The sequence below is a fragment of the Gadus chalcogrammus genome, chromosome 14 (genome assembly GCF_026213295.1).
Source record: "Gadus chalcogrammus isolate NIFS_2021 chromosome 14, NIFS_Gcha_1.0, whole genome shotgun sequence".
NCBI lineage: Eukaryota > Metazoa > Chordata > Actinopteri > Gadiformes > Gadidae > Gadus > Gadus chalcogrammus.
The window spans coordinates 2,577,461-2,591,209 of record NC_079425.1 but is presented as its reverse complement, the minus strand read 5'-3'; the positions used below and the strand labels follow the sequence as shown (position 1 = coordinate 2,591,209).

At 52.0% G+C, this 13,749-nt stretch overlaps 1 protein-coding gene across 1 annotated transcript in view; it reads left to right on the top strand.

Moving 5' to 3' along the window:
• The window catches only part of brsk2b (BR serine/threonine kinase 2b), a 122,699-nt gene that overhangs the window by 106,247 nt on the left and 2,703 nt on the right, over window positions 1–13,749 (top strand). The window contains exons 13-18 of the mRNA XM_056607795.1: window positions 4,417–4,477; window positions 6,164–6,848; window positions 7,819–7,867; window positions 8,765–8,888; window positions 10,824–11,004; window positions 12,108–12,200. Of these exons, the coding sequence (XP_056463770.1) occupies window positions 4,417–4,477; window positions 6,164–6,848; window positions 7,819–7,867; window positions 8,765–8,888; window positions 10,824–11,004; window positions 12,108–12,200 (1,193 nt within the window). The remainder of the gene's footprint in view (window positions 1–4,416; window positions 4,478–6,163; window positions 6,849–7,818; window positions 7,868–8,764; window positions 8,889–10,823; window positions 11,005–12,107; window positions 12,201–13,749) is intronic.

The window sequence follows — 13,749 nt, the reverse complement described above, 5'->3', positions numbered from 1 at the left end:
AAGACATTATGGGATGGCATTGCATATCCATAAGGCATCTGTTATACTGGTCAAAACGATGTGTGTGTAACTTTAGCACCTTTTGTGGAAAAGGGAGTGAGTTTGAGCAACTGTGGTACCTAACATTGAGAAGTAATAAAGATTTACTCTAAGAGCCTTTAAAACAAGGCTTGGAACATCATAAAGTGTAGCAACTTCTGTATCGATTCGTGTGTTGCAATTCTGTGTAATGCGGTATCACAGGTAAACTCTTTAGAAAATGCTAAATATTTTTTGATTGTGAAGAATTTTTGATTTTGTATGTAAAATAAGGCTTTTAGGTTTACATTCAGCGGGGACATGAGGAAAACTAATGTAACCAACAAAGAAAGACAAATGCAGACTACAGTGTTGATAAGTGTCTCTTGGTCGGTAGAGAACAACCCTAGCGTAGAGTAGAGAGGAGAAAATGGTGGTAAAGGCCATTTTTCAGACGTGCACATAAAACCCTGAAGAGAAATGCATTAGCTCTTAAGTAGCGAAATGCCCTAGACTCAAACCATCAACGTGTTCTTAATGGTCGTCTCCACGGTTCAACTGTACACATTCTCAGATCTAATGTCAATCGAACATTTCGTCATGTCTTCAGAACGAACTGATATGGCAAAACACACACAGACACACAAACATACACAAACCCACACACACACATATGCACTCACCCACACATTCCTACACACACACACACAAACACACACGTATGCACACACACACACACACACACACACACACACACACACACACACACACACACACACACACACACACACACACACACACACACACACACACACACACACAGAGGCACAGCTCGATAATGTGAAGCTTTTACATGTCCTGCACCAGGGTTGCGTTAATATCACAGCCCCCTCGGGCATTGACTAGTAATTGTCACACAAGGGCGATAAAAGCTTGGGCAGTGCAATGTGATTACTGAACTGCTCAAGGCGGCAAGGGATGGGGCCTTCTCAATGTAATATGTTTGTGTTCAAAGCATTGATGACTCACGCACCCCCATGAATGTTGCCTGTTCCTCTTCGCTTCTATGGTTTCCCTGTTAAGTGGTCCGACTGCATGGATTCTGTGCAATGCTCACTGTTGTTCTAATAATTATAATTATTATTATTATTATGGTTATTGTTCCATCTGGTCTCATGCATGTATTCTCTGCAATGCTCATTATGATTATCATTCTATCTGACCGCATGTGCTAATTTCGACTGGTTTACATCACCGAATGTATCAGTGGACACGCTCACTTTATACACCTTGGTTTGTGTCTGATCAATGCATGCCTTCTGCTAGTATCTTCCTCACGTGACTTCCTGTCTTCCTGTCCTGATTTTCCTGTCCCCCCCCCCCCCCCCCCCCCCCCCCACCTCCCTCCGTAGCAAATCTGTTTTCAGTAAAAGCTTGGATATCACAAACGCTAACTGCAGCAAGGAAGAAAGGTATTCTTACTTGTGTTTCTGTGTGCTGTCCCCCTCCGGTTTGTCTAGTGTGGTGCGTCTTCAGTCCGTATCCTGTCTGTCCGTCTGTCTCCACTCGGTCTCTAGTATTTATAGATGTTTTTTCCATATCACTCCATACCATGACTACTAGACTACCCTAAACTAAAACCAGCGTATGAACCGGAAGGCAGGGGGTGAGACGCGGGGTGAGACCCGGGGTGAGACCCGGGGTGAGAGGGGGGTGAGAAGGGGGGTGAGACGGGGTGAGACGGGTTGAGGCGGGGTGATCTCTCCCCAGGTCTTAGCGCTCGTACTTCAGGGGAAAAAGCCAAACAACCTCACATAATAAAATGTGTCTCTTTGATGTTCCGTCTCGGCCGTCTCTCCGGGCGACTCTTATCTGACGTCCCTCCTTCGATCTTCTCCGCTCGGCCGTGTTTACCACACATTAGTTCTGTCTGCTAGCGTGTGTGTGTGTGTGTGTGTGTGTGTTTGTGCTTATTTAGGTTTTGGGCCTTGTTTGGGTTTGTTTACTGTGTTTTTGTGTGTGTGTGTTTGTGTGTGTGTGTGTGTGTGGGGGGGTTTATCTTTTTTTAGGTGTTGTTTGGGTATGTCTAGTTTGTCTAGTTTGTTTGGGTGTTTTGGGGTTTGTTTGCTGGTTTCTGCGTTGCGAGTACCAGCGATACGTTCCTTAAACGTTTAAGCCGCGTGCTGCTCTGCTCCGAGCCCCTGCGGCCGACCTTGTGCCCGTGGAAGTTAATTATAGATTTAAACGATCATTTAAGGCGTACGGGATGGCTGGAAACGCAGATGCAGCGTTCTGCAGATCAAGGCGTCTTCAACTGTGCTTCCTCAGGATTGTCCTTAGATGTCTCTCCTAACTGCAACGATCAATTAAAAGATATGTTTTTCTACAGTATAGGGTTCACACATGCATCCATTGACCAACACACATACAGTACGTTCGCGCGTACACACATGCGCGCAGGGTCACACACACACACACACACACACACACCCACAAACTTATTTTCAAAATCTTTGAAGCCATCTGACCATAATTAGATGAAAACGAGTGCAGAGATTCATGCGCCACGCGGCCTGTTAGCCGTTTATAACTTCACAGCCCCTCGCTGGCTGCCAGGGCAACCCGATGCGTTGTGTACTGTGTACGTTAATGTGATAACCACAGGTCACGGCTCACGGCAAACAGGCAGATCAGTGCGGACCGCCTGTTTGTAGCTGATTTATTCAGGGGAGGAGGCATTCCACAGTCTACCAACGTCCTAGTCACCGTCCCTCTATTGGTTCATTCGTTTATTGTGGCCCTAGGCCAGGGATCATCCCACGCGTATCTCATCTGAGCGTCCAGAAAATCGCATCAAACGTTTAGTTTAGTTTTCTGAGGACAAATTTAAGCGAAGAATCCATCCTGTGCAGTAAATGACATCGTACGCCAGGCGTGATGTCATGCTTGCACGTGCGTGTGTGTGTGCGTGTCTGTGTTGTTGTATTGTGTGGCGTGTGTGCTTGTTATGCATCTCTGCGTGTGTGCGTGTATTCATTCATATGCACACACATGCGTTTACGTGTTCAAGCAAATTTAATATGATTTACTGTTTCAATTTTCCCTTGCCAACAAAACCAAATTGTCTACGGGCAATTAAATCCCCCTCTCTCTGTGGACGGGGCTGTGGGGGGGGGACAAAGGGGGGGGTCTTTGAGTGAATGCCCAGCATGAAATCCAGGGGGGGTGGGGAGGAGAGGAGAAAAGTAAAAGAGGGGAAGACGGAGGGGAAGATGTGAAAAGTTAATGAATCGTACATGAAAGATGAGGAGGAAAAACAACAACAAGCATGGAGAGGAAGAGTAACACACCACTGATTAGTTTTGCAGGGCGTGGGGAGGCGGGGGGGGGGGGACGGACGGGGGGGGGACTCGCCTTGCAGACTCACGCTTCAGTTCCGACGTCCTCGAGTCTGTCGATTTATAGACGCTGGTGCTTTCACCGTGAACATTGTGGGGAGTCGCAGACACATTCTGGCCGACTAAAGACCAGTCGGCCATGCTGTCCGACTGGTCTTTTTTCTCCTGGTGGAGATAAGGCTGCTTCACTGCTCGGAGAGATAAGCCCGCTCTCCTTCGCACCGTAGCGGACTCGAGGTGTTGCTTGACGCGCAGGGAGATAAATGTGTGCAATAAAAGTGTTTGTGGAAACAACAGGGGAACAGCCTGCGTACGATGGAGCTGTTCTCTCCGGTCGCTCCATCAGTCACTCCCCTCCGAGTAGAGGTGTCTAAGACCGGCTCTCTCTGGTCTCCCGGGGAGCGAGGGCAGAAGGATGGAGTGTGTGTTACGGGCCTGCCGCTAATATCACTAACCGCAGAACGAAGGTCTTCATGGACGCTAAACGCTCTCACCTTCTGCCTTTCCTCATGCTGTTTTATTTACTACTGTGTGTGTGTGTTTGTAGTCTCCGAAATAAATGGGATAATTATATTGTATAATTTGAAAATGTTATTTAAAGTGTGTGTGTGTGTGTGTGTGTGTGTGTGTGTGTGTGTGTGTGTGTGTGTGTGTGTGTGTGTGTGTGTGTGTGTGTGTGTGTGTGTGTGTGTGTGTGTGTGTGTGTGTGTGTACGCCTGTGTGTGTGTGTACGCCTGTGTGTGTGTGTGTGTGTGTACGCCTGTGTGTGTGTGTGTGTGTGTACACCTGTGTGTGTGTGTGTGTGTGTGCCTGTGTGTGTGTGTGTGTGTGTGTGTGTGTGTGTGTGTGTGTGTGTGTGTGTGTGTGTGTGTGTGTGTGTGTGTGTGTGTGTGTGTGTGTACGCCTGTGTGTGTGTGTGTACGCCTGTGTGTGTGTGTGTGTGTGTGTGTGTACACCTGTGTGTGTGTGTGTGCCTGTGTGTGTGTGCGTGTGTGTGTAGGTCCCGGTCCATCAGCGGGGCGTCCTCCGGTCTGTCCACCAGTCCTCTCAGCAGTCCTCGGGTAAGTGCCCTGTGCCACGGCACCGGCCCACAATGCACCTCTTCTCTCCTAGCTTTGCTCTGCTGCTGATGTCATTGGGTCTGAGCGCACACAGCTGTCCACCTACTGTCCCCACTCATCGGGCCACAGTCACTGTGCGGCCTTCATCTAAAGCCCATCTCTCTGCGAGCACCATGTGTAATTAAGCCGGGTTTAACATCCAACACAAGTTGAACTCCAGGTTGAGAAAGTAAGAGTCTTTTGAGTCACAAGAGTGTCCGGTTCTCCAACCGGCGGTACAACCGACGAGTCATGCTAAACAAAAGTGCTTCCTCGACCTGGAGTGTCGTGCCACTGCATGCACAGCGATGCTAACAAGCCACCGGCTTTGCCTGTCCTGCGACACGATGTGCTCAGGCTTCCGCTGCAGACCAGTGTAAGGAAGCCCAGTGGACTGTGGCTCTATTGGAGGCCACACGATGAGCTCTAGATGAGATTGGTCACTGGACGTCCACACATAAGCATTTCATCGATGCAGTCCTCCATGCTGGAACTCGTACGAGTGCCCTAACCCTAGTTCTTAGCTAGCAGCCCTGGAGATAAACGCTTTCCAAACAGCACTGTGTTCCGTTGGAGGTTGCGTGTGAAAACCCCAGCCTCTGCTATGCATAAAAAATGTCTGGTAAAGCACATTTAAAGGAAATCCATGCATTTTAAAAGGGGAACCTCAGCATGTGCAAAAAAATGTCGATCGAGCCGTTTTATAATTAAAAACCATTGGTTTCTCTAAGGTAGAAACCGCCATGGAGAATTATTTACGCTTGAACATCAGAATATTGTACGTGTAGAATAAGCCGGTTCTATTTGTAAGCTGAAATAAATGGTAGTAGTGGATGTAGAATTGTTCAAGGCACGTTAATCAAACCTTATGTCAGCTCTACAGAACGTGCAACAGTGCAATTGTGTTTCTGATTGGCTTATTTGCCAGCTGCTGTCACATACCGGTGAAACCAGTGGCTAACGTTAATTGGCATTTAAACCCATCAGAAATTGAAATCGCCTGTTAAGTGCTGTGCTGTTTTCTATTGCCCTCTAGTGTATTTCAAATAACAGACCATGCTGAGTCTCTATTTTTTCTATTAGGACATTCCAAAAACAGTTCATGTGCTATATAAAGGTCTGGTTGAGGCGGCCGCCCAGCACTCAGCGCTCTCCTTTCTGCTGCTAGCTCATTCATTCCACAGCATCGTGCATGCCTTCCTGCTGGCGCACCCAGGTGAAGGGCGAAGCTAATCTAGTTAGCTTCCCGGCTGGTTTAACCCACTGTCTCTGCTGCCTCTGTGAATGCTGCGTAACGGTCTCTCTCCACACTGCTGCCTCCTGGACCGGCTCACGGACGCTAATCGCATGTTCTGTTTCTTTTTTTCTTTCTTGCACTCTCACCACCACCACCACCACCACCACCACCAACACCACTCCCTGCCTGCGTGTCACTCGCTGCACCACTCAACTCATCTGCTCCACTTTGCCTTTTTTGATTCCTTTGTCTCTCTTTTGGGTGGAAAAATCGTATTATTTTCCGGGGGGGGGGCTGCGGTTTCCGCTACGGCCGCTGCTACGGCGCTCACGGCACACACGCGCTTCTCTCTGCTGCTGGCTGCCGTCCCGTCGGTGCATGACCCCCCCCCCCCCCCCCTCCCCTCGCAGCCCGTCAGGCGGTTCTTCGTGCCCCCCCAGTCCCCCGACCTCTGCCAGTCCCCCAACTGTAGCCCCACCCACTCGCCGGGGGTCAGCCTTAACGGGGTGGGGCCTCGCGGACCCCACTACCAGCCAAAGATGGGCTCCCCCCTCATGCACCCCCGCACCCAGACGCTCCCGGCCAAGCCCAAAATGTCGGAGAAGCCCCTGCAGACCACCCGCTCCAACCCCCTGCCCAGCACGGCCGGGGCCCCCGCTGCCCCCAAGTCCGAGCCCTCCACCCCGAGCCAGCCCCCGGCGCCCTGCGTCCCGGGCAGCCCCCGGGCGAGGCGCCACCCGCCCCTCACCGTGCCCCCCAAGCTCTCCATCCCGCTGTCCCCCGTGCCCCCCATGTCCCCGCTCCGCCGCCACCCGCCCCCGCCCCGCCGACCCCACCACCACCACCACCCTGACCACAACGGCAAATGTCTCCCCCCCGGCGCGCAGGTGACCCCCCACCCCTCGCCGCGAGGCAGCCCTCTCCCCACCCCCAAGGGCACCCCCGTGCACACGCCCAAGGACAGCCCCGCCGGCACGCCCAGCCCCACGCCCCCGCCCAGCCCCTCCATCGGCGGGCTGCCCTGGAGGACGCGCCTCAACTCCATCAAGAACAGCTTCCTGGGCTCGCCGCGCTTCCACCGGAGGAAAATGCAAGGTAGGGCTCAGGGGTGTCTCAGATAGCAGCCGCCGTTCCGCCCCCCCCCCGGACGGAGGCTGCTATCTGAGCCCCACCACTCACTGTTCTATTAGTAGGCTTCTTTTCCTCTTTAACCTTTTTCAAATCTTATCCGGCGTCCGATCAGTATGGTAATTGCTGCGGCAGGGAGAGTCGATTGAGGCGTCGACGTTTGCGTGGGACTCGCTCCCTCCCCTTCCCTTCCCCCCTAACAACCCCCCCCCCCCCCCCCCCCCCGGGTTCAAATGATCTCGCTGCTTATCGCTGGATTTAGCTTCGCTTCACCTTCCCTCGTCGCACTTATCAGTATCACACAGTGGCCCCTGGCCATGTCTCGTCGGGAGATAGCGCTCTCATTACAGACTCGCAGAATTGTCTCATTCCGCCTTCGATTTTCTAATAGGTTAGCGATCGGACACGCGCGGATCTACCTTAACGAGCTCATGCGCCGATACAAATCGGCTCGTTTGTGCGTTTCGTTTTTAATTTGTCGGTTGTTTGCCTCTTAGATGGTGTGAAAACACGGTGATGATGGAAATGCTAGTCAGTTTGATGCCTATTGTGTGAGTGTTGTTGATTGTGCAAACGGGTCCGCTGAGAACGTCAGTCACCCACGAAAGAGGCTCCTCGACCCTACTAACCTTTGACCTTGGGGGCGCCATGTGGCTCAGGAGGTAGAGCGGGTTGGCTGGTAACTGGAAGGTTGCTAGTTAGATCCCCTCGTTTCTCCTAGCTTAATGTCGAGGTGTCCCTGAGCAAGACACATCACCCTGACTGCTCCCGACGAGCTGGCTGTCGCCCTGCGTGGCTGACACCGCTGTCAGTGTGTGAATGTGTGCACGAACGGGTGAATGTTAGGAAATATTATAAAGCGCTTTGAGAAGCCACTGGTTAGAAAAGCGCTGTATAAATGCAGTCCATTTACCATTTATCTCTTGTGCATCCACAGTGCCCACCCAGGAAGACATGTCCAGTCTCACCCCGGACTCTTCTCCAGAGTGAGTGAAGAAAAGAGGCCAATCACAGTATCTCATTATCCGTGTGGAGCAGCTTAGAGAAAGGCCTTTGTCAGCAGCACTAGCACCACGGAAAATATCTCCCAAAACTGTTATCAGCACAGCCATGATGAGGTCATCACTAATGGTTTAATACGGGAATGTTGCTGAGTGTGTGTTTATAGCCTGACTTTACCCAGATTACCCTTAACGTGTCCCAGTAGCCGGGCCATACGAAACCCAGCGAAACATCACCCGTGTGTTGTGTTAAAGAAAGAGCGGTGAATACCAAGCGGTCGAATCGGGGCCTCATTCCCGATTCAGGAGAGTTTTCTGTAGACAGACAAAAAGTTACTTTTTAATCACATCTCTGCTGTTGACACCGTCAGATTTCGGAGTTGTTTCATTCATTATTCAGAGGCTGTGAGCGCCGTTTGCTTTCCACGCGGTGTGTATGCTAACCACGTCAGAAAGGCTTCGGTCGTCACATCGCAGAGCCTCACTATGAGACCGTATCACCAATACTGCCTCTCTCTCTCTCTCTCTCTCTCTCTCTCTCTCTCTCTCTCTCTCTCTCTCTCTCTCTCTCTCTCTCTCCCTCCCTCTTCCTCTCCCTCCCCCCCTCTCTTCCTCTTTCTCCCTCTCTCTTCCTCTCTCCCCCCCTGTCTCTCTCTCTCTCCCCCTCTCCCTCTCCCCCTCTCTTCCTCTCCCCCTACCCCCCTCTCTTCCTCTCTCTCTCCCTCTCCCTCTCCCCCTCCCTTCCTCCCCCTCCCCCCCTCTCCCCCTCTCCCCCTCTCTCCCTCTCCCCCTCCCCCTGTCTCTTCCTCCCTCCCCCCCTCTCTTCCTCCCTCCCCCCCTCTCTTCCTCTCTCTCTCCCTCTCTCCCTCTCTCGCCCCGCAGGCTGGCGAAAAAGTCGTGGTTCGGGAACTTCATCAACCTGGAGAAGGAGGAGCAGATCTTCATCGTGATCCGGGACAAGCCCCTCAGCTCCATCAAGGCGGACATCGTGCACGCCTTCCTCTCCGTAAGGCTGAGCGGCGCCCGGCCTGCCGTGTGTTTACACAGCCAATCACAGCGCCGCTAATCCCCCGCTGCTCGCCGCACCGGCAGCCCTTTAACGTCCGCTCTCCGGCGGCCGGGCCGATCTCGTCTCACGTAGGACCGCCCGCGGGGTCGGGCGAGGGGGGGAGGGGGGGGGGGATTGCGGAGTGCTGTTTGTGGGTCGGGGTTGAAGCGTAGCTGCCCGTGCTGTGGAGCCTCGGTCGCTATTGTCCCTACAGGGTGTAACATGTGACCAAATACCCTGAGCTGTTATCTCAAAGCCTCGAGTCGCGTTCTGCGACCGGAGGGCATCATCCCAACCTGGTCTCACAGGAATCCGTGAAATGACTCCGGACGAATAACTCGAAATCCGTGGCCACATCACGGAAACACGCCGATTTCCGTGATGTGGCCACGGAATTCGCTCCAATGCAAGTTAATGACGCTGATGTTCCGTGGCTCACACACGGATCCCCGTTTCAACGAGCGAGTCGACCACGGGGGCTTAACTCAAAACCCGGGGTGGTCTCACCGAAACACTTAAATTGTCCTTGTTGTGTCTACGGAAGTTGCTCCAATGCAAGTAAATGACAATGATATTCCGAGGCACACACACAGATTCCCGTTTCAATCTGTGTGTGTGCTCCCGTTTAAATCTGTGTGTGTGCCACATTTGACCACAGCGGGGGCTTAACTCAAAATCCGTGGTGGTCTGACGGAATCACTTCAATTGTCCGTGATGTGGCCACGGAACTTGCTCCAATGCAAGTAAATGACACTGTTATTCCGTGGCTCACACACGGATATCGGCGTGTTTCCGTGATGTGGCCACGGATTTCGAGTTAAGCGTCCGACCGTAGTCATTTCACGGATTCCTGTGAGACCATGTTGCATCTTCCTGTGCCTGACGACCGTATGGTGCTAATCTCGAGGTGTGGCACGGAGGCGGTTGTCACGGAGACGACAGCGGGCGGCGGGCGACCTGTTGGGTACCGCTGGGTGTGCGACGCCACCTGACGCCCTGAGGCCCGTGCTCAGTCAGCAGGGTGTAGCATGGTGTAACAGAACCCGGGCCACGCGTCTCCTCTCCTCTCGTCTCGGCTGGTCGCCGTGGTGATCAGGGGAGGCGGGGAGATGGGGAGGGGTCGGTGGTAGTCTAGGGCTTCAGCTCTGTGTGTTGGTCTGTTCTTAGCTTTCTAATTCGGTCCCTCACTTTGTCTCGCTGTCGTGTTGTTCTGCTGTGTCTATATTTAGTCCTCAAAGTAAAAATATCTGTGTTTTTCTCAAACCGACACTGTTCTAAACGTGCCCTCATAACACATTATCTTCGCTTCTCTACTTCATTTTCCTTTTCCTCTGCCTGCCTGTCCTCTCTTCTCCCCTCCTCTCCTCTCCTCTTCCTCTCATCTCTTTACCTCTTCCTCTTCCTCTCCTCTCATCTTCCTCTCCTCTGTCTCTCATCGCCTTTTCTCTTCCTCTTCCTCTCCTCTCCTCTTCCTCTCCTCTGTCTCTCATCACCTTTTCTCTTCCTCTTCCTCTCCTCTCCTCTTCCTCTCCTCTGTCTCTCATCACCTTTTCTCTTCCTCTTCCTCTCCTTTCCTCTTCCTCTCCTCTGTCCCTCATCTCCTTTTCTCTTCCTCTTCCTCTCCTCTCCTCTTCCTCTCCTCTGTCTCTCATCTCCTTTTCTCTTCCTCTTCCTCTCCTCTCCTCTCCTCTTCCTCTCCTCTGTCTCTCATCACCTTTTCTCTTCCTCTTCCTCTCCTCTCCCTCTCCTCTTCCTCGCATCTCCTTTTCTCTTCCTCTTCCTCTCCTCTCCTCCACTCCCTCACCCTGACCCTGTCCTTGACTCTCTCTCTGACTCTGACTCTGTTTCTCCATCCATCCTTACCCTCCCCCTGCCCGTCCTCCTCAAATCCAGATCCCCAGTCTGAGTCACAGCGTGATCTCCCAGACCAGTTTCCGGGCCGAGTACAAGTCCACGGCGGGCCCCACGGTCTTCCAGAAGCCCGTCAAGTTCCAGGTGGACATCACCTACACAGAGAACACCGGCGCCACCAAGGAGAACGGCATCTACTCCGTCACCTTCACCCTACTGTCAGGTACACCGCTAGACTGGGTACCCCCAGCCCCTTCTGCCGGCGATTTGAGTTCGCCCTGCAGAAGGGTCTGGAGAATAGCCATACATTTCTTTCTGCCTCCGATCCGTTTTTGCGGGGGCCAATCAAACAGCTGGCTTTTCCCCTGGCGCGCTATTGGCTGGTTTAACACAATGACGACAGGGAAGCGAAGGCAAGCAGCCAATTGCGAACAGAGTCGTTCGAACTAGGCCCGATGATCACGCCTCTTGTGCTGAAGAAAATAACAGCAGCTTCCCCAGACCAAGCTCAATCTACGATGGAGCTTGTTCTGGCTACAGCCAGGCTAGTACTCCGCAGCATGCCAGGCACACAGCTGGAGCCTGACGCGTCTATGGGTCAATTCAGCTCAGGAGGTAGAGCGGGTTGGCTGGTAACCGGAAGGTTGCTGGTTCGATCGCTGCTAGTTCGAGTGTCGAGGTGTCCCTGAGCAAGACGCCTCACCCTAAATGCTCCTGACGAGCTGGCTGTCGCCTTGCGTGGTCGACTCCGCCGTCGGTGTGTCAATGTGTGTATAAACCATTGTTAGTCGTTTTGGATTAAAGCGCTTTTAATGTAAATGAAACACGGAGCAACTGAAAATGTGTTTCTGTTTCAGGTCGTCTCTCAACGATACCACGTCCGTCCTTTGTGTAATACTGGCGCGCCTCAGTTTTGGTTTAAGTAAAGCGAATGAAGGACACTTTCCGTTTGAAAAGCAGCCTTTGTTGCATTAATTGTGGCAGTTTTCAGGGAGGCAAACACGTCATGTTCTGTGAAAGGATGGGTTCGTTGCATACATCTGACAACATTGCAAAAAGCTGTGATTGTGTTGTATAAAATAACAAAGCGTGATCTCGACCGGCCCTGCGGTAACAACGTGTCCCCCCCCCTCACTTTCCATTGATTCACATGCCCCCCCAATCACTGTATTTCTTCACAGCAAATTGACTTTTTATTTGTATCACCAATGTGTCCGTCTCACCCCAAAGAGAGAACCATCTCGGCCCCCAGACGAACACTAATGCGTCCTCTTACTCTCCCCCCCCCCCCCCCCCCACCGCCCCACGTCCTCGCCCCCCCATCAGGCCCCAGCCGGCGTTTTAAGCGCGTGGTCGAGACCATCCAGGCCCAGCTGCTGAGCTCCATGGACCAGCCGACCGGCCAGCCCCAGATCTCTGGTAAGTAGGCTAACACCCACAGCTCCCCCCCCCCCCACCACAACCCCCCACGCCCTGCCTCCTCCTCTCTATGGCATCCTGGCACTCCCTCACAGCGCTGTCACGACCCCCCCCCCCCCCCCCCCCCACCACCCCCCAGCGGCAGACCACATGCTTAAGGCTCCACATGCATGCCTTGCCCACGGGCCAATGCACCGCGCATAGAGAAGAATATGCAGACCGCGGCACTTTTACCAGCGCGCACACACAGACATCTCATGGGTTATTGGGAGGAGATCTGGGTTCTTAGTATCTGATCACTTCTGAGGTGGTGGGCATACATATGCATACATATATACACACTATACACATACATATATATATATATACATATGTACACACTGCACACAACCAGGCATACAAACACATTTATATACACTGATATGTAAACACACGACATACACATACACACACACACACACACACACACACACACACACACACACACACACACACACACACACACACACACACACACACACACACACGCACACACGCACACATTTATATGCAATGTGTTGACACACACACATTGATTCAGAAGTTGATACAGAAATACAGGCATAATATTATTGCATATCAAAGTCACATAAAAAGGTAATTTAACTGTCCGGTCCCTCGTTATGTGTAGCTGTAGTTTACTGTATTATTTGATGCCTATAGCATTGAGTCTGTTGAAAGAAGAAAGATGTAAAATATATATATGTATATATAGATAGATATCTATATATATTGGCGTTTGCAGGCTACACTTGTGTCAATTTACTTCACTGTCAATGGCTTTGAAGGAAAAAACAATCGTAGTTATCTTCAAATCCCCCTTTGACCATATGTGGATATTCTGGGCTGCCTATGGATAGTTGGACCAATAAGAAAACACCAAAGACTTTGTGTTCTTCCTCTCCTTTGTTAGTTGTGTTTGGTAGTGTGGTCCCTATTCTTGTATCTCTGGTTGTTACCTTGATAACGGTCCCCTCTGGTGGTTAAATACAAGTACTACAGCCTAAAGACTCATACCGCTATAATCCAATCTCTCCCACTCACAACCACTGACACAAACCTCTCTGCACACATACTTCAGGACAGCATGGAATGTCACACTTACCGGTTAAACCGGGTGCTTTCACACTTCTAGTCATGATCTCCATGTTGTGTTAGTATTAATAGCGCCTCCGTTGCGGCCATGAATCAGCAGCACCGGCCTGGCTTGTCACCGCCACAGATGGGAACTGTTATCAGGCACGGTGTCACTCCCCCGCACTGTGTCGATGTGCTAATAACCTCCATCCCCACCACCCTCTATCGCTCCACCCCCCACCTCTCGCTTCAACTCACCCTGTGGCTCGCTCTCTCGCACTCACCCTCTCTCCCTCCACCCTCCGCCTCTCGCTTTAACTCTGTGGCTCCCTCTTTCCCTCTCACTCTCTCCCTCACTTTATCTCTATCTGTTTCACTCCCTCTCCCTCCCTCACTTTATCTCACTCTGTGTCTCCCTCCCTCCCTTCCTCCC